This window comes from Uloborus diversus, chromosome 8 (assembly GCF_026930045.1).
Source record: "Uloborus diversus isolate 005 chromosome 8, Udiv.v.3.1, whole genome shotgun sequence".
Lineage (NCBI taxonomy): Eukaryota > Metazoa > Arthropoda > Arachnida > Araneae > Uloboridae > Uloborus > Uloborus diversus.
The window spans coordinates 102,426,875-102,451,111 of record NC_072738.1 but is presented as its reverse complement, the minus strand read 5'-3'; the positions used below and the strand labels follow the sequence as shown (position 1 = coordinate 102,451,111).

The 24,237-nt window shown below is 31.9% G+C and overlaps 1 protein-coding gene across 2 annotated transcripts in view; it reads left to right on the top strand.

The window, feature by feature from the left end:
• The window catches only part of LOC129227269 (ubiquitin-conjugating enzyme E2 J2-like), a 60,880-nt gene that overhangs the window by 27,949 nt on the left and 8,694 nt on the right, over positions 1 to 24,237 (top strand). For both annotated transcript variants that reach the window (XM_054861788.1, XM_054861787.1), the window contains exons 2-6: positions 12,018 to 12,147; positions 17,299 to 17,339; positions 17,423 to 17,616; positions 18,824 to 18,871; positions 21,813 to 21,893. In XM_054861788.1, the coding sequence (XP_054717763.1) occupies positions 12,026 to 12,147; positions 17,299 to 17,339; positions 17,423 to 17,616; positions 18,824 to 18,871; positions 21,813 to 21,893 (486 nt within the window). In that variant the 5' untranslated portion in view covers positions 12,018 to 12,025. The remainder of the gene's footprint in view (positions 1 to 12,017; positions 12,148 to 17,298; positions 17,340 to 17,422; positions 17,617 to 18,823; positions 18,872 to 21,812; positions 21,894 to 24,237) is intronic.

Below are 24,237 nucleotides of genomic sequence, written 5' to 3'. Positions count from 1 at the left end.
GTCAAAAAAAAAAAAAAAAATCTTAAAAATATTTTTTGGCATGTTTACGCAGCGTTTTTCAAAGAAGTGTTTCTCAGTTAGCATTTATTTTTTTATGATCATTAAAAATTCATGTACAGTTTAACTTAAAGTGCAATCAGAATTTTTGAGTAAAATATTATTACAAACTCTTTTATAGGAGGCACCCCACTTACCCTGTAAAATTTCGCTATAAGAGGTTCTCACCATAACAGTGAGGATTTGAAAATCAAAAGCAATTCTGATTTGTATTAGTGAAATACAGGACAACTATGATGACTTAGTAGGAATTGATAGTTCAGCTACACAAGTGGGTGATTAGTTATTTGTGAAACTTACCTGAAAGAAAACCATCAAGTATGGGTTGAATGTTGATAATGGTTCTTCCTTAGCCAACTTTACATAGACGCAGTCATTTAGTGTTTCCAATTTCTTTTTCCACTTATAGTTTTGGCAAATTTGCCAAAATAGATCTTAATCAACTGTATTACAAAAGAAAGAAGAAACACAGTTGAAAACATATGTTGTGTAAAGGAAAGTTACGGTGTCTGACGTAAATTTTTTTCACGTCCGACACCTAGATTTTAGTAAAAAATATTCACTTGTTACAAAATGAAAATAGATTACATCAAAGAGATTGAAATTCTTACTTTGTACCCAAAAATACATACATGTAGCTTTAAAATTATTGACTCAGGATAATTAACTGCACATTTTGGTGTCGGACGTAACGTAAAACACTTAATGTACACCCTAGGGGAATTCTTTTACAAATCAAAATGAATTATATTTTGACCATTTTTGCAACACATTGTATCTTTAAATGGTTATTCATCTCAGTTCATAATATTAGTATGTATTTTTTGGAAGAAACAGAATTTCTTCGAGAGTCACCAAATATGGTTTGAAAATACTCAAGATGTTGACCTTAGTTCAACATCCTGTAACTTATTTATGACTAAAGTGATCAAATTTTAGACAGGCATTTCAAAATATACAACTCTTTACCTTTAAAATGACATCTAATTTGTTTAGAAATTTTAATTTTGAAAATTTGATTATCTGGTTGACCTTATCGTGGAATTGTCATGAGGCGTTGGCCTATTTATATAGCAGCTCTACATCTTATTTACTTTTCACAAAATCTTTATAATCTAGCTAAATCAGGGCTGGTAACTTTTCGAGAGTTCGGTGTTTTTATCCGATTTTAACCATGATGTCAAAATTCCCTTTTTGACTTAATTGTCAAAAGCCTAAATTTATGTCCGAAAACTATCTCATTTGATATTTGTACCCAAAGTTACTGAAACAATAAATTTTGATTTCAAACACTAAGGAAACTTTTGGACTGTTTTGGAGTTTTGATTGATAAGCATTAAAAAAAAAAGTCTTACATTATTTTTAGTCCAAGAAACTGCTTGTTTGTAGAATGCAAGAGATGAATAAAAGAGCTACTATAAGTACATTTATACATCATTTACACATAATATTTATTCTTCTTCTAAACTTTTTTCCCCTCATTGTTGTATCCTTCCTTATTCATCTTAGTTGGAAGGTGGTGCGTGGGTTTACTTAAGTAACGAACATCGAAACCGCTTACGAACAACACATACTTTACTGGCATAAGCACACAAAATTACATACATCTTAACCAAAGGTGAAAGCACTTTTCATTCTCAGTTACAGTTAGATCTCGATCCAGTTTACATTCTCATACAGTCACAGTTAAAGTTAATAGCATTAAGACACTACATCCCTCCCCCCAAAGTCCTTATAACTACAGATCAAGTCTCTTTAGAGGCTTTCTGATTCAAGTTGACCGTCGAAGCACTGGAGTTAGTTCAGCAGCTGGCAAGGGCTTGGGATCTGGAGCAGCTGTAGGCATTATTGTCTTTCTGGATGGACTTTTTGGATCGGGGTACACCACAGGTGAGTTTGGACAAACATTGGAGCTAGCGGGTTCATCAGAATCTCGGGAAGCCTCGCAAACGGACTCCCTATTTGGCTCGGATTGAACCGTGGACGATTCCTGTACCCTGTATCTAGGGACTGTACTCTGTGACGTCTCGGACTCGGATACTGCAGTGTTGCGTATCTGGTCGATGTGTCTCTTCCATAACTGTCCGTTAACATCTATGGTGTAATGCAGGTGACCATCTCTACTGACGACTGTACCGAATTTCCATCTTCTATCTCCTTGGCGATAATTCCGTACAGCGACTCGATCACCGGTATTGAAAAATCGATCTCTGAAACAAATATCTTTTTTTCGTCTTAGATCTATCTGGTGTCGAACATCGGGTATGAGCAGATCAATTAATGTCCTTATCTCTCTCTTCATAAACATGAATGATGGGCTTTGTTGGGTAGTCATGTTTGGAGCTTTGCGATATTGCATTAAAAACGTGTTTATTTTTTGACGAAGGGAACCTGGGAAGTCAGACATCGCCCTTAGTGATTGTTTAACGGTATATACATACCTCTCTGCCTGACCATTACTAGATGGCTTATAAGGAGCACAAGTTTTATGTACAATACCATTGCATTTCAGGAATTTTTCAAACTCTTCTGATTTAAGCTGCGGTCCATTATCACTGACAAGGGTAATGGGTAACCCATATCTCGAAAAACACTCTCTTAGGCATTCGTTGGTGTTTGCAGAAGTAATTTTCTTCATAGGAAATACTTCAAGCCATTTGGAGTACGCGTTCACTACGATAAATAACATGTGTTCGAAAATTGGGCCAGCAAAATCTATATGAATTCTCTCCCAGGGTGCACTTGGATATTCCCAGTAGTGTGTTTTAACTTTTGGGGGATCAGCTTTATGCTTTGCACATTCTGTGCAGCTTCTTACCATCTCTTCAATATCCTTATCAATATTCTTCCAATAGATGTATGAGCGGGCTATACCCTTCATTTTCACCATACCCAGATGGCCTGTGTGGAGATCTTCAAGTACTCTTCTTTGGTAGCATTTTGGAATGCACACCCTGGATCCACGTAAGATGCATTCATCTTCTACAGCAAACTGGGCAGTGTCATCTCCCTTCCCTCTTACATGTTTCCCTGATTTTAAGGCATGATAGATGGGCTTTAGCTCTTCATCAAGCTTGGATTCTCTAGCAAGATCCTTTGAAGTAATTGGCAAAGTCTCAATTTGGCACATTTGAAACATAGATATTTCATCTCTCAGATCTAAATCATCTGATTTTAAAGGAAGTCGTGATAAGAAGTCTGCATTACCATGCTCAGCAGTGTTCCGATATATAATGTCAAATTGGTACGCTTGTAAAAATAATGCATAATGCAATAATCTTGTTGCTGACAATACAGGAAGACCTTTTTTGCAACTAAATATGGCAACAAGAGGTTTATGATCAGTGACCAGAGTAAATCTTCTACCTTTTAAGTATAAATACAATTTTTTTATTCCCCAAATAATTCCCAAGGCTTCCTTATCTATTTGAGAATATCGCTGCTCCGTTGGGGTCAATGTTCGAGATGCAAATGCAATAGGATGTTCAGATCCGTCGGGAAATTGGTGCGCAAGGACGGCGCCTAAGCCAACAAGTGAAGCATCTGTTGACAAGATAACTGGTAAGCTAGGATCGTAATGAGCAAGGACTCTGTCCGAACATATTTCTTTCTTGATTTTATCGAATGCTTCAGAACATTCCACATCCCAATTCCATTGAACCCCCTTACGGGTCAATTGATGCAACGGATATGCCAATGTTGCAATATCTTTCGAGAATCGACCATAAAAATTTACAAGTCCCATAAACGACTGAATCTCTTGAACATTTTGGGGAGTTTTTGCCTTCATAATAGCTAAAATTTTGTTATCTGTTTTTGACAAGCCCTGAGCATTGATTTTGAACCCGAGGAATTGTATTTCACTTTGAAAAAATTTGCTTTTTTTATTATTTAACTTTAGGCCATGAAGCCGACATCTTTCAAAGAATTTTTCTAACTTTTGGCAATGGGTTTCTATATTGGGCCTAGCAATGCGAGCATCATCAAAAAATACTTCTACCCCATCTAAATACTTAAATACAGATTCAATGTAGCGCTGCCATACCGCTGGTGCGGCATTCACCCCATACATTAAACGTTTACAAATGTAGAGGCCTTTGTGAGTGCTTATTGTGAGGAGTTTTTGACTATCTTCGTGCATTTCCATCTGCAGATAAGCTTGACTAAAGTCAATTTTAGAAAAAACTCTACCCCCACTGAGTGATGAAAAAATTTCCTCTACTCGCGGCAAGGGGTATTGCTGGACTTTAAGATTTTTATTCAGCGTGACTGAATAATCAGCGCATAATCGTATGCTGCCATCTGCCTTAACAATTGGTACTATTGGGGTCGCCCAGTCACTTGTTTCTGTTTTTTCTATAATGCCTTTCCCTCTCAAGTCTAATCGATTTCTTCTTCAACTTTATTCTTAAGAGCGAAAGGTACAACGCTTTGTCTGCAAAAAATAGGTTTTGCATCCGGCTGCAGCTCTAATTTGCATTTATAATTCTTTATTTTCCCAACACTCGAATTATCAAAAATATCTGCATACTTGTTAAAAAGTAATTTTAAACGATCATTTTCAGCTCCAGTTGTTTTGACATGTTTGATGCCTGCCCAGTCAATATTAATTTTGTGTAACCATTCTCGACCAAAGATTGTGTCTAAATCTTGTTCTACTAGGTAAAGATTTAATTCCTGTTGCTGATTATGATATTTAACATCTACTGCTACGTATCCCAGAGGTACAAGAGAATTTCCATTGTACGTCCTTAAAAACTAAATTAGTAGGAGAAAGTTCCTTTCCAGAAATTTTCCGGAATTTTTTTATGCTCATGACTGATACAGTTCCCCCTGTGTCCAGTTCCATCTGCACTGGTGTATCATCAATGGAAACCGAAATCATTATTGGAGGTTGTTTTGGTTCCTCCTTTAAGTTTGACTTTAGTGTCACTCTCGTACATGGGTACGCTATTTATATTGTTTTCCCCCACTTGCTTCTGTTTTACAAAATTCTTTTTGGTTTTGGGTGTTCTCTGGGCAGCAGAACAAGCTACTTTAATATGCCCTATTTTCCCACAAAAAAGACATTTTGCAGTCTTAAATTTGCATAAATTCGGAGAATGAATCCTTCGAAAGGCATCTATAGCACGGTTTTTCAATTTTCACTGCCGAGTTTTGAACTTTCGTTTTGTTTACGGGCTGTTTTCGTATAACTTTTATTTGAATGTATTACATTCAATTTCGTACCAATAATAGCATTTGAGCTTTGAGAAGCTTTTTCCCATAGCCGAAGCAATAGCTAATGTTTTAGATAATTCCAAATCATCTTCTTCGAACAGTCTATCTAAGGTTGTTCTATCCCGTAACCCACTTACGAAAACGTCTCGGAGCATTGTATTTAACATGTTTTTATCATAATTACAAGGTACCGCTAGCGATCTTAATTCCGCTATGTAAGCACTTATGCTTTCCCCTTCCTGTTGTTTTCTGTTTAAGAACATATGTCTGCTTGGAATTATGAGCGGTTTAGGATTTAGATGTTCCTTAAGAATATCAATAAGAGTATCGAAATCTTTTTCAGCAGGATTTTCTGGAGCAAGCAAATTTTTTAGCAAATTATACAACTTAGCCGATAGGCTAGAAATCAAGGTTTTACCTCTTTTAATTTCCGCAACATTCTGAATATCTAAAAATGCTTTAAAGTGCTCAATAAATGAATCAAATGATTCTGACGTTTCGTCATATTTATCAAACTGAACACAGTTACTTTCGATTTTGAATCTGGTTGTTCTTTCGTTTGTAAAGCTTCCATATGCATTCTATTTTGCTCAATTAATTGCTGAACTAGTTGCTCCATGACAGATTTTTCTCAATTAGAAATATATCAGAATTAATAATTCCTACCTTGAGCTGTCTTCAGTTTAATAAACCTAATCCTTACTTGATTTTGCACTCTTTATACTCTCAAACATCGTCGCCAGTTGTTGTATCCTTCCTTATTCATCTTAGTTGGAAGGTGGTGCGTGGGTTTACTTAAGTAACGAACATCGAAACCGCTTACGAACAACACATACTTTACTGGCACAAGCACACAAAATTACATACATCTTAACCAAAGGTGAAAGCACTTTTCATTCTCAGTTACAGTTAGATCTCGATCCAGTTTACATTCTCATACAGTCACAGTTAAAGTTAATAGCATTAAGACACTACACTCATAGCATGCTGTAACAAAACACCAGTTTAGAGCCTTTTGTACACCAAGTAAATTTAGTTTTGTTTCGGAATGGATCAATCCAAAACTGGAGAAGATCCTCTCATTGATGCTAAATAGCACCTTTCTATCCCACACTTGCTGACACATCATGCTCTCAGATATAACTTTAAGGATGTGGTGCAGATTTAACTTCAAAAGCTATTAGAAACTTGATGAATTCGGTTGTATATGAGGCAAATATTAGTTCATTTATAAACAGAGAATGTTTAAGAGACCAAGGGGACATGATTCAGTTGTTTAAATTTATTAAAATGAAAGATGTTACGGGGCTGAAGTTAAGCGCTGAAAACAGGACAAGGGGTCATTGTTTTAAGCTATTTAAATCTCAGGCTAACATGGATATTAGGAAAAATTATTATTGTAGCAGGGTAGTGGAACCTTGGAACAGTTTACCGGAAGAGGTGGTAATGAGCAAGAGAGTAGATAGTTTTAAGAGGGCCATTGATCTTCACTGGGGATTGTAAATTAACTAGGAACCAGTCTAGCTGGGCCCAGAGCCTGTTGCTGGTCGTCACTTTTGTATTTGTATTTATAGTTAAACCATTGAGTGCTAATTAACTTAGTTTCACTTTTACTCAAAAGAAAAAAGACATTGCATAAATCCTGACTTGGAAGAATTTTTGGATTATTAATAAAATTACTTGTTAACTAATTGTTTTATTTATTAAAAAATTTTGAAAGAGAAACCTGGATTTTAATTTAAAAATCTATAATCATTTTTACAGCATAACAAATTAATTTAAAGGATAAATTTTTAATTAATTTTAATTAAAATTATTCATTTAACTTTTAGTTTTTTTTTAGTTTGACTTTTTGATGCTAAAAAGTTATTTATGTGTTAGTAAAAATTATCAATGGTCAATGTATTTGACAGGTTTTTGAGTTTTCGACTAGTTCTTGACGTAAAAACCAAACCCTGAGCTAAATTGCTTCAATTAAAAATTCCCATAAGAAAAAGTTTCCTAAATTTAGTTGCCAAAAATTACTAAATAAAGTTTTAAAAGTGTAAATAAAATGAAATTTTCTCAATTGACGATAATTGATCACCGGTCTCACACTAAATTTAATTGTGGTCGATAGCAATTTTCACATGTTTCAGACCAGTAGACTGCCAATAATTTCAAATGCTGCCCAAGTGGGCCTCATCTTCCGTAGATAGGTTTGATTTCTGAAATGTTCAACTGAGACCCTGGAATCCCCCTATGTTGCGTGTGTTCTAAAAGGTACAATATACCCTTCGCTGGTTTTAGAGGGTAGGTGGTTCATTCCCAGTGACATGAATAAATGGTTACTACTTATGAAACTAATCTAGAGGTTACAAATGACGCAAGCAGATACATTTAAATGTTTTATGCTAATGTTTATATGTTACTGAAGTACTGCCCATTCTTGAAAGCTGACTACCACTCAGATAGACATAGATTTCTAAAATTTTCTTTGAAGTACTTGTTCTAGAGATTTCAATCTTTCTGAAACCATAAAGTTTTCATGGATATTGTTTGTAAAATTTATGATAGAAATTCATATATTTATTACAGACATAACGTGTCTGATAGGCTATTTGCACAAAGCAAATAAAAGCTTATGTATTCTAATACAGGGTTCGTACGCTCCTTCAAAACTCCTCCAATACTCCTTCATTTAGGAAATTTTTTTGAAGGGCCCTTCAAACTCCTTCATTTTGGTTTGAACTCCTTCAAAACTCCTTCTTTCTTAATTCAAAACATAATTTTTGTCTAGAAAGTAGCTTGAAATACTTCAGTTGACAACTTAACTTTGTCACAAGGGTGAAGGTATAAGGGTGATTTTAATGTAGTAATTTTGTATATTTATTTTTTCATAAAGATGTGATTTACAAATTGATCATAGAAGTTATGAAAGTTTAAGATTAAGATATTTTAGATGACTAAGACATTTCAATAATGAAGTAAACCATGCTTGAATGGTGCTTGGCTATTTTTTTCAAGCTTTATGATTATTGCTTTTTCCCTCCACCCCCCTCTAAGCTGCTGTTCAGTTTGTCTAATTGTTGTTTAAATATTAAAAAATATATAAGCAGATGTACTACATTAAGTGATTGTGTTAAAAAAAAAAAAAAAAAAAAACAATTGTTTAGCAAATCACCGTTATGATATGAGTCATCCACAAGTGATGTTATGCCTTGAGGGGGAGACGGGTTTATGAAAATGTGACAAGGGGAAGAGAGAATGACAAAAAGTAACATCATGCAGTTATAACAATATGTTTTTAAAAATGACATGTGATAAGAGGAGGAGTAAGATAAAGTGTGACACTTTGTGACAAAGGGGAAGGGGGTCAAACTTGTTGAAAAAAAAGGGTGACATTATTTAAAGACAGTCCATTAGTACTCCTTCAAAATCTCATTTTACTCCTTCCAAACTCCTCCAAAACTCTTTCATTTTATTTCTGAAATTGAGTACGAACCCTGTAATAATTTTTGTTAAGAGAGTGCAATGATCTAGATTAACACATTATTTTGACCCTTTAAGTTACACTTTAATTTTACACTCTTTTTTGTTTTCCACTTTTCAAAGCAAAATTTAAAGTTTTACCATTACAAATACAAAGTGAGTGACAAACTAAAGCCTCCTAAATGCTAAATGCCTATCGCGTTCTCCCTTTTAACATAGAGCAAAATGATCCCAGTAAGCATATTTTCGGTCTTCTGGCTACTGCCAATTATCAAAGGTCGAAAGCATTAGGAATTAAAAGCGGAGAAAACAATTGGTTAACTTCTAAATTTAAATTTTAAAATTAACCAATTATTGATTTGAATTGTTTGGATCCATTGTCATAGCAATGCCATCCATGTATTGCCGTGAGGTAGTAGCGTTGTTTGTGTACCGGCGGAGGATCACTTTTAAGCAAATGTGATAGGCATTAGTATTTAGGAGGCTTTGGACAAACTGATTACAACTCAAATCCAAAACTAACTATTAGCATGATATTATGAAAAATCAAAGATGAAAAGTTGTGCTAGCGCCATCTATGTGACAAAATTAAACTTAAATCCCTTTGCTTTACTCCATAAAAAATTAAGTTATCCTGCCATCCTATTTAAGTTTTAGAATAGTTCATTCTAAATTCTGACAGTTTTTTTTATAAGATTTCATTACGCCTTTAATTAAAGAAATTATAATATATAAATTTTTATATTTTCATTTTACAGTTTGTTTCAAAAACAAAATCATCACTTTTTGATACCACCTAAAGTTTTTTTGCCAAAAATGCGCAATTACCAGGGGATTTACCCTGCCTTCCGATAAATACTCAAAAAAATATTTACCTTCCCACCCGACATCACTAAATGCGTGCATTAAAAATAGTTTGAATAAATTTTCATCACAAAGTACAGGGGAGCAAATGCGAATGAGCTAGGCAACAGAAAACAATTTTTTTTTGCTTATTAATGTGAAAACTGTTTCTATATTTGCCACATTACCACTTAAACAGCAATAAAATAAATAAATAAATAACATCATAGTCTTAATAACTTCTCAGGAAATTCTTCCAAGCATACCTCATTTTTTTCATTTTGGATATGACTAACCTAGATTGTGATTTTGAAATCCTGAAGTTCATCATTGAATTGCTTATACTTGTCCAATTATGACATTGAAAAGAAAGATTCTTTGGTTCACGATATGTTTCTTTCATAATTTCATCAAGTCTTCCAATAAAAAATATTATAAACTGTGTAATACGTATGTATCAGTTTTACCAATTATTTCATATTTAGATTTAAAAAAAAAAAAATTCAGACTCACTTTTTGCATTTTTTTTTTGTAAAATACCCAGTTTTTGGGTATTTACCCAGGCCTTGGGTAAATACCCAAAAAATATTTACCTACCCACTGGATATTTACCAATCCACATCACTATGCGTCATAAAAAGTAAAATTATCCCAGGGGAAATCAAGCAAAACAAAAGTGGAATTATTTAGTTACAAATAAATTTTTCAAAATTTTAACATGAACATGGAGGGAGAGGGGGGGGGGGGGCTTTGACAAGGGAGTACTTTTACATTTTGAGAATTTTCGATGATTTTCTCTATCTCCCAACAAACATATTAACTGCCAAATTTCTTTTAAAGTTTAACAGTTGCCTTTGATTTTGATCACTTTTTAATAGAATTGGCACGTTTTCGCCAAAGGTGGAAAAAAAGGTCGAAATTGACATAGGAAAAATGCATTTTGACCAACATTTGCCTAAGTAATCTAAATCTTGCTTCAAAACTAAATGTGCTTTATCTGAGGATCAGATGTAGCTAGTTTAATATTTAGTACTTTTAACTCGAATCTAATTATGCTTTTTAATTTAAGTTTTAAAACTATAAAATATTCAACGCATTAATGAAACAGTAATCTAAATATTATTTTTCGTGGAGAGTAAATAACAATAAAAAGTAACTCAGTAACTTTGGTTTAAACTATTAAACAGTACAAATTCTTATCTCTAAGTTAGTTTTTAAATAAGAAGTAATATCAATTTGGCTATGCTTTCAGAATGATAGAAGTTTGAAGAGAAAAACTATAATTAATATCTGTAATATAAATTTTTTTGGAAAAAAAAAACTTTAATGATTAAAATTTACGCACAAAATGCTTTGGATTTTATCGTGTTAAATGATCAAGTAATTTTCACAAAAATCTACTTGGAGAACACTATTTTTTTTTTGTGTCATAGTGCATTGATGAAGCAAAGTTTGAGAAATTAAGGAACCCTCTAGAATATTTTTATTCTCGTTATTAAGCATTAATTGCTAATCTAGAATTATTAACACCAATTGAATTTTATTGCATGATTTGGAGGATAAAAAATCTTACCTGGAGAGGAACACCTCAGAGCAACAGTAGGATATCTTAGTGTTATTCCTAGGATTATATATCTTAATGTTACTCTGAGGCGATGATGTGTATTTCAATAATTTTAAAAAATGAAATTAAATATCCACTAATATTTATACAATTTTGAAAATCACAGTATCAGAAGTTTTGTTATATCATAGTACATATCATACCCTTTATTTTCATTGCCCATCTTGTACTTTTTTCTTTTTTAATTGGAAATATACATGTGTTACGGACGTAACATACAGCTTTTTGTTACGTCCGTAACAAAAGTTACGTCTGTAACGCCATTTTTTTAAAAACTAAAGAAATTCTAATGTTTTAAACTATGGTAAACAATTACTCTGATGAATTGCTAAAAGGACAAAAAAGGATTTCCTTTAATTTTGATTTTTTAGAAAGTAACAACAACTTTTGCTAAATTTTTGTTATGTACGTAACATTGAACTTCATTTTTTTAAAATTTAAATTTCCTAATTTTATTTTGTTAAAAAATTAAAATAAATGCATGTTATATTAGTTTTTATGTTAATAGTTTAAGCTGTACTGTGTGTGCAATTAATTTTGTTTATTTTTATTTTGCTATTAGAAATAAGCGTTTGAAAATGGGGTATTTTTTTCTGATTGTTTTGAAGACCCGACTATCATACTTCCAACTAGGAAAAAAATTTATTGTTTAATTTTTATTAAAAAAGCAATGCAATATTCTGAAAATACACATTTCAAGTTTTACAATGATGTATAATATAGCAAAATAACTGCATTATGAAATTTTGACGTACTGGTTTCACTTTTCATGGAATTACCCATGTAAAATTTTCCATTTCAGGGTCGAAGATGGCTGTTGAGAGACGTGGAAACATGGCAACAAGACGACTCCGACAAGATTATATGAGGCTAATGAGAGATCCTGTTCCCTATGTGAAAGCTCATCCTTTGCAGCAGAACATTTTAGAATGGTTAGTTTTTCAAGTCAAAATTTGATGAGTAACATTACAGTGAAGTAACTCCTTTCTTGATTATACATGTTAGTTTGTGTAAAAGCTACTTGTGAATACAGGAATAATCAAAACGTAGTCTTATAAACTATAAGTTAAGAACAAGTAATAAATTCTCTTTTTAATGCGTCAGGTTGAGGAAAAAGTTGTCCTTGGATGTGTTCACTTAATGGAAGGAGAAGAGTTAGTGTCTCAACAACTACCTAGTCCTTTATTTGAAAATTTAATGTATTTTTCAAACCAAATTTGCCAGTTCTTCCAAAAAATGTTCACTTATTTTTCAATTTAATTTTTGCAATGAAGGGTTAATATTTTAACTTTTAAAATGTTTTTTAGATCCATGGAAAATTCTTAAAATTAGGATTTTAAACTGACACATGTAGTCTACAAACCACTGACATATATACAGTAGCATACCTAGGGGGTCCGGCCCCCCTGGCGAACTTGAGAAATTGCTTCCCCTCCCCCCGCCCCAGAGTGTCATCCTGACGGATAGTCACCAGAGATCACTGTGACCAAAAAGCTTTTGTGGGGGAGCATTGACTAATTGATTCAACAAATTAGGAGACAGTATTGCAACTTTAATGTTCTTATTTTCTATTTTTAAATTGTTTTCAATGATGCTCAATTTTCCTTCACAGTAGATGTTATGTATATATGTGTGCATGCTTGAATTTTATCATTTGGTAAATTTGGGATTTCATTTGGCAAATTGAAATTTTTCTCCTTCCCAAAAATTTTAGTTCTGTCCCCCCCCCCCCCAATATTTCATATAAATTCAAAAAAAAAAAAAATATTTGCAATTTGTTAAAAAATATAAAATTCTTGAACCAAATGGAGGGGAGGGGAGAATAAAAAAAATTCAGTTCCTTTTATAGCAATGTATTTATTATTACTTTTTTAAACAGCTTCAACTTTCTATGGAATTTGTTTCAGATCACTAGGAGAATGTACAATAAACGTAATTTACACATTTACTAAAAGAAAGAAAAAAAACCTTAATTTTTTTTAAAATAAAAATCAAAGCATTTAAAAAAAGTCTATTATAATTAGGAAAGCAAAGCAAATGCAAAAAACATTACTCATCTGAAATTGACTAAAAAACACCACCGTTTACATACAGGCAAAATAAAAGTAATATATATTTGCTAATTAAGGTCTCCCAATATTTTGTTCAACATTATTCATTATTATGAGAATAAATACTTAGCATCAGAAAAACTATACACAGCAAACTATGCACGACAAAATGTCGCCCGCTCCCTGAAAAAAAATAATCCGGCATAGAACGCCCTCCACCACCGCTCCCTGTTATACAAATTGTGTATATTAACGCCTTTAGCAAACTCAATGAATCAGAATAGAATTTCACACCACAGGTAAAATCCCCCCCCCCTTTTGTTTTGAGAATTAAGGATTGTTTTATTTTTCCCTCTAAGCTCTTTTTCTTGCGAGATTTTTTCTAGTTTTATTTTTATTTATTCAATCATTTTTCTACTCGTATTGATCAATTTTTAAAAAATTAAAAAATCCTTTTTTTTTTTAAATTAGTCAAAATGCCGCCCCTCTAGCTGCTGCACCCTTGGCGAGAGCCACTCCTGCCAACCTCTAGTTAAGCTACTGTATATATGTATGTGTGTGTATGTATATATATATATATATATCTCATTTAAAGTTTCAATCGTAAGTGGCACACTAGCAAGTGTATGAAACAAAAACAGCAAGAAACATATAAGAATAATAACAATATAAATTGAAAAAAATATGCGAAGTTGAACAATATAAACTTTAGAATGGGCAGTAACTGCTACGTTATCAAAGAGCTGGAGCAGTGGCATAATATATTAATTTGCAGGTTTCTATTGAGGTCGGTAACGTACATGCCATTTTTTCCAAGCATTTGCATTCTTATCATATTATTAAGTATTAACTTGCTAGATTGAACGAGATAAATTTATTAAGTATTAACTTTTTATGAAAATTGACGAGTATTTTTAAATGCTGACATGTACAAGTCCAACCCCCCCAGCTCTGACGAGTTTTTTTAAATGCTGACATGTACAAGTCCAATCCCCCAGCTCTTGGCATAGATCCAACTCATCCAACTCCCCAGCATATATATTAGAGACCTACCGAGTAGCACTTTAGCCGAGTACCGAGTTACCAAGTATCAATTATGTTTTAAGAAGAACCACCGATACATATGTAATGAATTTTGAACTTATTGGAATAGTAGTATAGACCTCCCTGTTTATATAAAAGTTTTTAAAACGAAATTCCTGCTGAAATTTAATTACGCATCATATAAACAATTTTGTTTGTGTCAAAAATTTTACAAAAAAATTATTTTTAAAATTAAAAATAAATAAAAGGTATGATTAATCAAGTTGGTATTAAAACAAATTACAGTCAAGTCCTTCTAATGCGGACACTAACAGGACAATTTTTTTTTGTCCACAATAGAGAAATGTCCGCAGGACAGGGGTTTAATAATGTTATTTGCATTGGAGCTGGGGAATTAAAAATTGCCCACATAAGAGGGGTGTTCGTTAGGAGGGGTTTCACTGTATACCAATCAATTATAGTTCTAGTCCGCCAAACATAAATGATTTTTAAAAGCAGATAAAACAAATGTGCAGGAACACTGCAACCCCCCCCTCCCCCGGTTAGAAGGAATGTCTTTTTCCGTGCATAACATGTGAGCTAAAGAATGTAAAGACATTCGACAAAAAAATCCGACTTTTGTCGGATGCCTTTAAATCCACGAGCTCCCATTTTGTGCATTGAAAAAAGAATTCCTTGTAACGCCAAAACACGTGTCTGCAGTGTTCCTGCACTGTTTTTTTGACGTTGTTTTATTTCCTTTTATTTTTTAAGCAAAGGTATTTTTATATTTTTTATAACTAATTTTTGTTTGTAGCAAAAATCCATTTTTAATATAAAAATTCCATATTTTCTATACTTACCTTTTTTTGCATAATTTTTGATAAATATGTTTTATTAAGTTTGGGACATTAAAATAGATTTATTCCATTGAAGCATTGACTTCACAAACTTCATTATTCTCAAAATTTAAATTTGGCCTTTAAATTTTAATTGTAAATGATTGCAGAATATAATGCTTGCTCTTTTTTTTTTAAATAAATTTTAGTATTTGTCTTGGACAATATTCAATTTTTTGCGACTACTGGGTATTGGCCGAGTATCTAATCAGAATTTAGCCGAGTACCGAGTAGTTACTGAGTACTCGGTATGTCTCTAATATATATATATATATATATATATATATATATATATATATATATACACAAATAGGACAAGGAGACAGCACTTGTCGACATCGCCTAGGGCAGCAAAACTACTAGAGCCGGCCCTGAAAGCAGTCAGTTTAGGATCCATTGCTATCGGTGATCTAGTGTAATATACTTGTTTGTATTAAGCATAAAATGCCAAATCTAAGCATGCTTTCTACTAGAGACGTACCGAGTAGCACTTTGGCCGAGTACCAAGTACTCGGCCTTTCATTACTCGGCCGAGTACCGAGTTACCGAGTACTCAGCCTTTCACTACTCAGCTGAGTTACCAAGTACTAATTACGTTTTAAGAAGGACCACCGACACACGTGATGAATTTTGAACTTATTGGAATAGTTGTATAGACCTCCTTGTATATATAATAGTTTTTAAAACTAAATTCCTGCTGAAATTTAATTACGCATTATTTAAAACATTTTGTTTATGTCAAAAATTTTACAAAAAAATTATAGTTAAAATTAAAAATACATAAATAAAAGGTATGAATCAAGTTGGAATTAAAACAAATTATACCAATTATAGTTATAGTCTGCCAAACATAAATAATTTTTAAAAGCAAATAAAACAAATGTACAGGAACACTGCAGACACGTGTTTCTGCCATATAAGGAACATCTTTTTCAGTGCATAAAATGTGAGCTAAAGAATGTTAAGACATTTGACAAAAGAATACGACTTTTGTCGGATGCCTTTGAAGCCACGAGCTCATACTTTGTGCATTGAAAAAGGAATTCCTTGTAATGCTATAACACATGTCTGTAATGTGCTTTTAACGTTGTTTTATTTCCTTTTATTTTTTAAGCAAAGGTATTTTTATAATTCTTATAACTAATTTTTGTTTGTAGCAAAAATCCATTTTTAATATAAAAATTCCATATTTTCTATACTTACTTTTTTTGCACAATTTTTAATAAATAAGTTTTATTTACTTTGGGGACATTAAAATAGAGATTTATTCCATTGAAGCATTACAAACTTCATTATTCTCAAAATTTAAATTTGAATTCTATAAATGATTGCAGAATATTATATATGCATGCACTTTTTTATAAATTTTAATATCTGTCTTGGACAATATTCAATTTTTTGCAACTACTCGGTATTGGCCGAGTATCGGATCAAAATTTGGCCGAGTACCGAGTACTCGGCAAATTGGCCAAGTAGGCCGAGTACCGAGTAGTTACCGAGTACTCGGTACGTTTCTACTTTCTACTGAATCTTAATGTTTAATACAGCATTTGCTTGTATCTCTTAAACTAGAAATTTGCACCCTTGTGGTAATTTAAATTGCATGCATGTATTATGGAGTTTTAAGAAACCCCTTTTTAATATAAAATAATTGAGCTTATAGAAGAAAAGATATCCATAAGATCGACTCTTTTGCATTGAAAAAAGGGTTAGATGACACTGCAAAATATGTGTAAGTATTAATATAGTTAAAATTTTCATTCATTGTACAAAAGAATATGTTTGTTTACCAACTATCAAACATTTATTTTTTCACCTCTTTCTTGCAAAAAATAGTAAAGTGACCAAACTGAATATTTGGTTCCAGTGCCAAATAACCAGCATACGGAATACTCCATGCATCCCTAACTATTTCACTTTACTCCTTGTTAATTTTTATTGCATCAAAAGCGAGCATAAACATTAGCTCAAATGAAAGATAAGGGGAAAATATTTACTTTTCTACTACACAACTTTTCACGCTTTTTGGGTTCTTGTCCCTCAGCCCAAAGCTCTCATTTACATATATAAGGGTTGTTTATAAATTTCAGTTATTTCTCTTTCCATATAGGCATTTTGCTGTGCAAGGTCCCGAAGACACACCATATAAAGGTTTGTAACTTTATATATTTTATACATGCTAGTTAAATTTACGGAACTATTATCACTGTTTTTGATTTTATAATTTTTTTTAGGTGGTATCTACCATGGAAAGCTTATTTTCCCTGGTGAATTTCCATTTAAGCCTCCAAGTATATATATGATCACTCCAAATGGCAGGTTTAAGACAAACACTAGGCTTTGCTTAAGTATCAGTGACTTTCATCCAGATACATGGAACCCAGCTTGGTCAGTAGCTACTATATTAACTGGTCTTCTGAGCTTCATGGTAAGTGTATAAAGATCTGCTTTCAGTTTTTAATGCTTGCATAATAGTCAGCTGTATATATTTCCTTTTCTTCTAAAACTAACTAAGATTGTAATTTTAAAAATAGTTACTCTTTTCTGCAGCTCAATAGGGTTAGCGAAATAGGGGAACGTAATGAAGAAACAATGTGTAACCATATTTACTTACATGCTCTTAACAGTAAAATACCCTTACAAACGACCCTAAAGTGATCCCTAAAGGGACTGTAGCACGGGTGCCCACCCTTCCCCAAGGGTGCTGGCTATTCAAATTCTACGGATTACCCCCCAAGATGAGAGTCATCCAAAATGACATCAAAGCCCTCTAAAATTACTGCCCCTTATTAATTCAATGGTGTACCTCTAACTAGGGTTCGCCGATATATATCAGTCGATATATATCATGATATGCATCACGATATATATCCAATATTTATTTTGAAAATATGACATTTTGATATTTTCGATATTTATTTTGTCAACTACAGTATTTTCAATATAAAAGTCATATTATTCATAATAATATTGTTAATTTATTATTTTAAAAAAATCTGAAAGGTATGTACTATATTTAATGTTATATTAATACATCATTAATATAACAAAATAATATAATTGTTTTATATGCATAAAGTTGTTAGTAATATAACAATTTTAAGTCATATTAAAAGTTCCTAATTAAATAATAAATGTTGGTTAGAAAAAAAGAAAATGTCTAATGACTGTGCACCGACTAATGCATACGTTTTATTTCTGAATCATATAACTGTAAAGAAGAAAAATGAGTATAACAGCTAATGCTAAATTAATTCCATTAAAACCGATAAAAATTAAAAATGAAATATTAGATATAAATAGAGAAAGAATTTTAAGTCTACATATTGTAACATTAATATAAGAAAATAAAGAGTGATTTGAGGATGCATTTACTTTTTTGAAGACTTTAGTTTGCTTTGATTGAAAATATCGGATAGATATCAAAATATCCGATATATAACAAAATATCAGATATTTTCGGAAATATTATGATATTTTGGAACCTTGCTTCTAACTATAGTATTTCATGACCCAAAGCATTGTGAAATTTATGTTAAGTTCTTAACTTGCAATAGAATGAATGTCAAATCTCAGAAGTGAATAGCTGTTCTCACTATTGTACTTATATCCTTAATTTTTATCTTTTGATACAGGTAGAAAAAAATCCAACTTTGGGCAGCATTGAAACATCCGACTATGAGGTATTTTCAAGTTTTTTTCATAATTTAAGTGAGTTTAGCCATACCAAATTAGTTGAAGCTTTGATGTGTAAACTTTAGTTAAACTGAATAAGAATTTGTTTTTTTTCCCCTTTTTATAAATTTTTATTTGGATTCGTTTATCACTTAAATAGCATTTAATTTTTGGTTTTGATCTTAATGTGTTTGAGCTTTAAATGGACTTATTTTTCCTAGTACTTTGGGTTACTTTTTATTGCTATCAATAGCGCTTGAAATACACTATCACCTCACATTTCGTTCAGGTAGGCTCCAAATAATGTCAAATTAAATAGCAGTACTCAGTAAAATGTTCTGTAATTTGATTTTATCATTTGTAAATTATTTTCAATCCTTTTCTCTAAATATAATACATAATGCAGTTGAAATAGCTTTTTATGTGGCTTAAAGCAAATATTAATCATTTATTTTTTGTCCGAAATCAAACATTATTCAACTTAAAAACAAAAAAAAAAATTTTTTTTTAGCTTTCAAAGATATTTAGTAGTAAACAGCAACTAACAATAACTTTCAATTTGTTCCTACTACTTGTGAATTTTCAGTCCCTAATTGTTAAACATTAGAAGTATGTATTTGGTTTTTATACAATTTAGAGCAATTCTTAGTAATTTATTTTTGGACACTATTTTAAACAAGAATATTATTCTATTAATCAAGAATGCTAGGTTAATTTGAATGTAAAAATGTTTTTGCCATTGATAATAAGCATAAACATTTCTTTTTACTTTCTTCTATATCTAATATATAGAAGAAAGTATTGGATTCGTGCAAATTTTCGAATTTCGAATTTTGACGGATTCGAACGTTTTGAGGTGTGCTGAGTCCATTTCGACTATTTTTGGAAAATGTCTGTCTGTCTGTGTGTATGTGTGTCATGTCTGTGTGTGACCAGTTTTTTGTGACCGCTCTACAGCAAAAACTACCGCATGAAATTGAACGAAATTTTGTACACATATGTGCCCCTATGTGAACTTGTGCCCATTGGTTTTTGGCACGAATTCCTTCAAGGGGGGTGGAGCAATGGGACGTTTTTTGAGTTACGCGTGCTTGCTATTCCTCAGGAAGTAACAGGCGGAATCAAACAAAATTTGGTCCACATGTTGCCCCTAACAGGAACAGGTGCTGATTCAATTTTGGTGTCAATAGCTCAAACGGGGGTTGAGTTATAGAACGTTTTTTGTCGTCAATTGTGACTGCTGTATCTCAAGAAATAACGAACGAAATCAAACAAAATTTTTTTGATAAGTAGCCCTTAGTGGGTATAAGAGCTGATTTTATTTTAGGGTCAACAGCTGAAAAGGGGGGGGTAGCGCAATCGCCCGTTCTTTTTTTCCATTGTGAGTGCCCTATCACAAGAAGTAATGCTACGTTCTGGTTGAAATTTGGAATATATGTGAATCCTTATGTAAACAGGCTTTGGTTCAATTTTGGCGCCAATCGCGTCAAGAGTAGCTGATTTATTTTTATTATCATTATTTTTTAGCGAATAAAAATAGCTTTATTAATGCAACAATAAGAAAGATAAATCTTAATAGATTGTCGTCTGCGTATTTCTCGTGATTTTAATTGTATGGAAATGATCGGAAATATTATCTCAATGATTTAAAATTTTTAACTGTTGCCATCTTATGTTTGTTAATAAATAAAATATTTGTAATTAATTCAAGCAAGGCTTTTAAAATAACTTTCAATTTTTTTCATTTGGCATCACAACGAGGTTGTTTCCTTCAGTCAAAAATACCATTTTTAGTCACTAAAATTGATAGAATAAGCAAAAAAAAAAGGGACCCAGAAAAAATACTTTATTTCCTAACAGTTAATTTTTAATTAATTTTTTAAAATGTCCAATTTTTCAAACAAAGTGTGGTCTTTATGACATCACAAATGATGTACTTTTGGCGCATCTGTCTGCTGCGATTCCACGTTATGATAATCAAGAAGCAAATTAAATATTGCGCTCTACGCTTGATATCAACCATATCGTTGCCAGCACACATAAGTAAAGAAGCAAATTAAATATTACGTTCTGCGCATGGCAACCATGCCATGGTGAATGGCATTTCATCTTTTGTGATGTCATCAGCTGAAGTGACACTGAAAGCACACCGATTGAAGTAACTTTTTAAAAAATATTAAACTTGGTCAAATTATTGAAAAAAATGGTCAGATCCTATGTTTTTAAGCATGCCCTTTCAGAAACAAATACTTTTAAAATTTTGGAAACAACCCCACTCAGAACTTTAATCATTATTTCGCTTCTTTCTCAGCTAGAAGATGATAATTTAATATTTTTTAGTCAAAGCTTTTATTTAAATATATTTATAGTCGGCTATTGGACTGTTTGTAGGAATAGCATTGTTTGGGGAAATTTTCTAGTTCAAGTTTGGGAAAGATTTCTTGTTTCTCCTTGTAACGATATTTAATGGGGGGGTTTTTTTTTTTGGAAAACAGACAAATGTGAGTGGAAATTTTATCCATGTTCATTTTTTGTGAGGTTTTTTCCCCTATAATAAAATACATACATATATAAACATACCCATATTTTATCATTCATCAAATTTAGAAATTCTTCCCACCCCAAAAATTACTTTTGGGGCACCCCTGCATGCGCTGCAGTGTAGATTTAATTATTTTTACTATTTGTGAGGCACATCTGTTAGGATGTTTTTACAGTATTTTTTGGGCAAGTATGCATGTGCAGAAGTAGTGTTTCTTACTCTCTGTCGGATAAAAACTGTGAGGTCGTTTTGAAGTAGATGTCTTTTTTTTTTCTCAAGATTTATGTATTTAAATGTGAGACAGAAGTTTTATAATTATAAATCAAGTTTTTGAAACATTAATTTGAATTCTCAAAATATAATTATTTGTATACCTTATCTTAAATGATATATATTTTTTCATATAGAAAAAGATGTTAGCCACAAGAAGTCTAGAATTTAATCTGAAAGATCCTGTTTTCTGTGAACTGTTTCCTGATTTAGTTGAGGTAGGTGGCAATGTTTTATTTCATATATATATATATATATATATATATATATATATATATATATTCACACAAACAGTCAAAATACAAATGAAAAAGCAAATGAAAAAAGCGAGAACATCATAATGGAAAATGAAAAAAGGTGAACCCAGGACTAGTGATGTAAAATACCTGGATATTTATTTTTAGGGGTAAATACCCAGGGTATATACCCGGGTAAATACCCAAAATGGGTATTTACCCGGGTATTTATTTCAAAAATTTATATTCCACTAAAATTCTTTTCTGTCTGTATTTCACTATGTATACATATAACCAATCATATAAAAAAAAAAAACTTTTGCCCAAAAATTGTATTTTGATCACATATTTAAAGAATTATTGTGTGAAACAACTTAGCAATCTTATATGATATTCACGTTAAATGTGTTGGATATGTCTAATCAATGTCCCCATCTTTCTTTTTTGTTTTCCACTTTTCAAAGCAAAAGTTTTAAAGTTTTACCATTACAAATACAAAGTGAGTGACAAACTAAAGCCTCCTAAATACTAAATGCCTATTGCATTCTCCCTTTAAACATAGAGCAAAATGATCCCAGTAAGCATATTCTCGGTTTTCTGACTACTGCCAACTATCAAAGGTCGAAAGCATTAGAAATTAAAAGCTGAGAAAACAGTTGGTTAACTTCTAAATTTAAATTTTAAAATTAACCAATTAATGATTTGATTTGAATTGTTTGGATCCATCGTCATAGCAACACCATCCATGTATTGCCGTCAGGTAGTAGCGTTGTTTGTGTACCGGCGGAGGATCACTTTTAAGCAAATGTGATAGGCATTAGTATTTAGGAGGCTTTGGACAAACTGATTACAACTCAAATCCAAAACTAACTATTAGCATGATATTATGAAAAATCAAAGATGAAAAGTTGTGCTAGCGCCATCTATGTGACAAAATTAAACTTAAATCCCTTTGCTTTACTCCATAAAAAATTAAGTTATCCTGCCATCCTATTTAAGTTTTAGAATAGTTCATTCTAAATTCTGACAGTTTTTTTTATAAGATTTCATTACGCCTTTAATTAAAGAAATTATAATATATAAATTTTTATATTTTCATTTTACAGTTTGTTTCAAAAACAAAATCATCACTTTTTGATACCACCTAAAGTTTTTTTGCCAAAAATGCGCAATTACCAGGGGATTTACCCTGCCTTCCGATAAATACTCAAAAAAATATTTACCTTCCCACCCGACATCACTAATTGCGTGTATTAAAAATAGTTCGAATAAATTTTCATCATGAAGTACTGGGGAGCAAATGCGAATGAGCTAGGCAACAGAAAACAATTTTTTTTTTGCTTATTAATGTGAAAACTGTTTCTATATTTGCCACATTACCACTTAAACAGTAATAAAATAAATAAATAAATAACGTCATAGTCTTAATAACTTCTCAGGAAATTCTTCCAGGCATACCTCATTTTTTTCATTTTGGATATGACTAACCTAGATTGTGATTTTGAAATCCTGAAGTTCATCATTGAATTGCTTATACTTTTCCAATTATGACATTGAAAAGAAAGATTCTTTGGTTCACTACATGTTTCTTCCATAATTTCATCAAGTCTTCCAATAAAAAAATATTACAAACTGTATAATACATATGTATGTGTCAGTTTTACCAATTATTTCATACTTAGATTTAAAAAAAAAAAAATTCAGACTCACTTTTTGCATTTTTTTTGTAAAATATCCAGTTTTTGGGTATTTACCCAGGCTTTGGGTAAATACCCAAAAAATATTTACCTACCCACTGGGTATTTACCCGATCCACATCACTACCAGGACCAACACTTTCTCAAGGGGGGGATTGGTCCTAAAGTTCACAAGTGTTAGTCCTGGGTTCACATTTTTCATTTTCCATTATGATGTTCTTGCTTTTATCATTTGCTTTTTCATTTGTATTTTGACTGTTTGTGTGAATATGTTTTTACTGTTTTTGTTTCTAGCAGCTTTGCGCTGGCATTATGGTACACTTTTGTATTTATTCTTTCAGTTTTTTAATGTTGTTGATTTTTTCAATTTCTTTGAATTTCTATTTTAAAATTGTCTTATGTTGTAGCTCTTGTTATATATATATATTATATATTATATATTTATATATATATAATAATAAAAGTGAAAAATATTGAAAAGACCACACCAAGAGCCCATAGATGCGCAACACAGCAAAAAAATCAGTAATGTTTTAGACATTGTCATTAAGGTATTTAACAGAATTGAATACCTTTTACTGTTAAAAATGCCTCTGTTTATTTTGTTTAAGAAGTTGTTAAAATGTAAT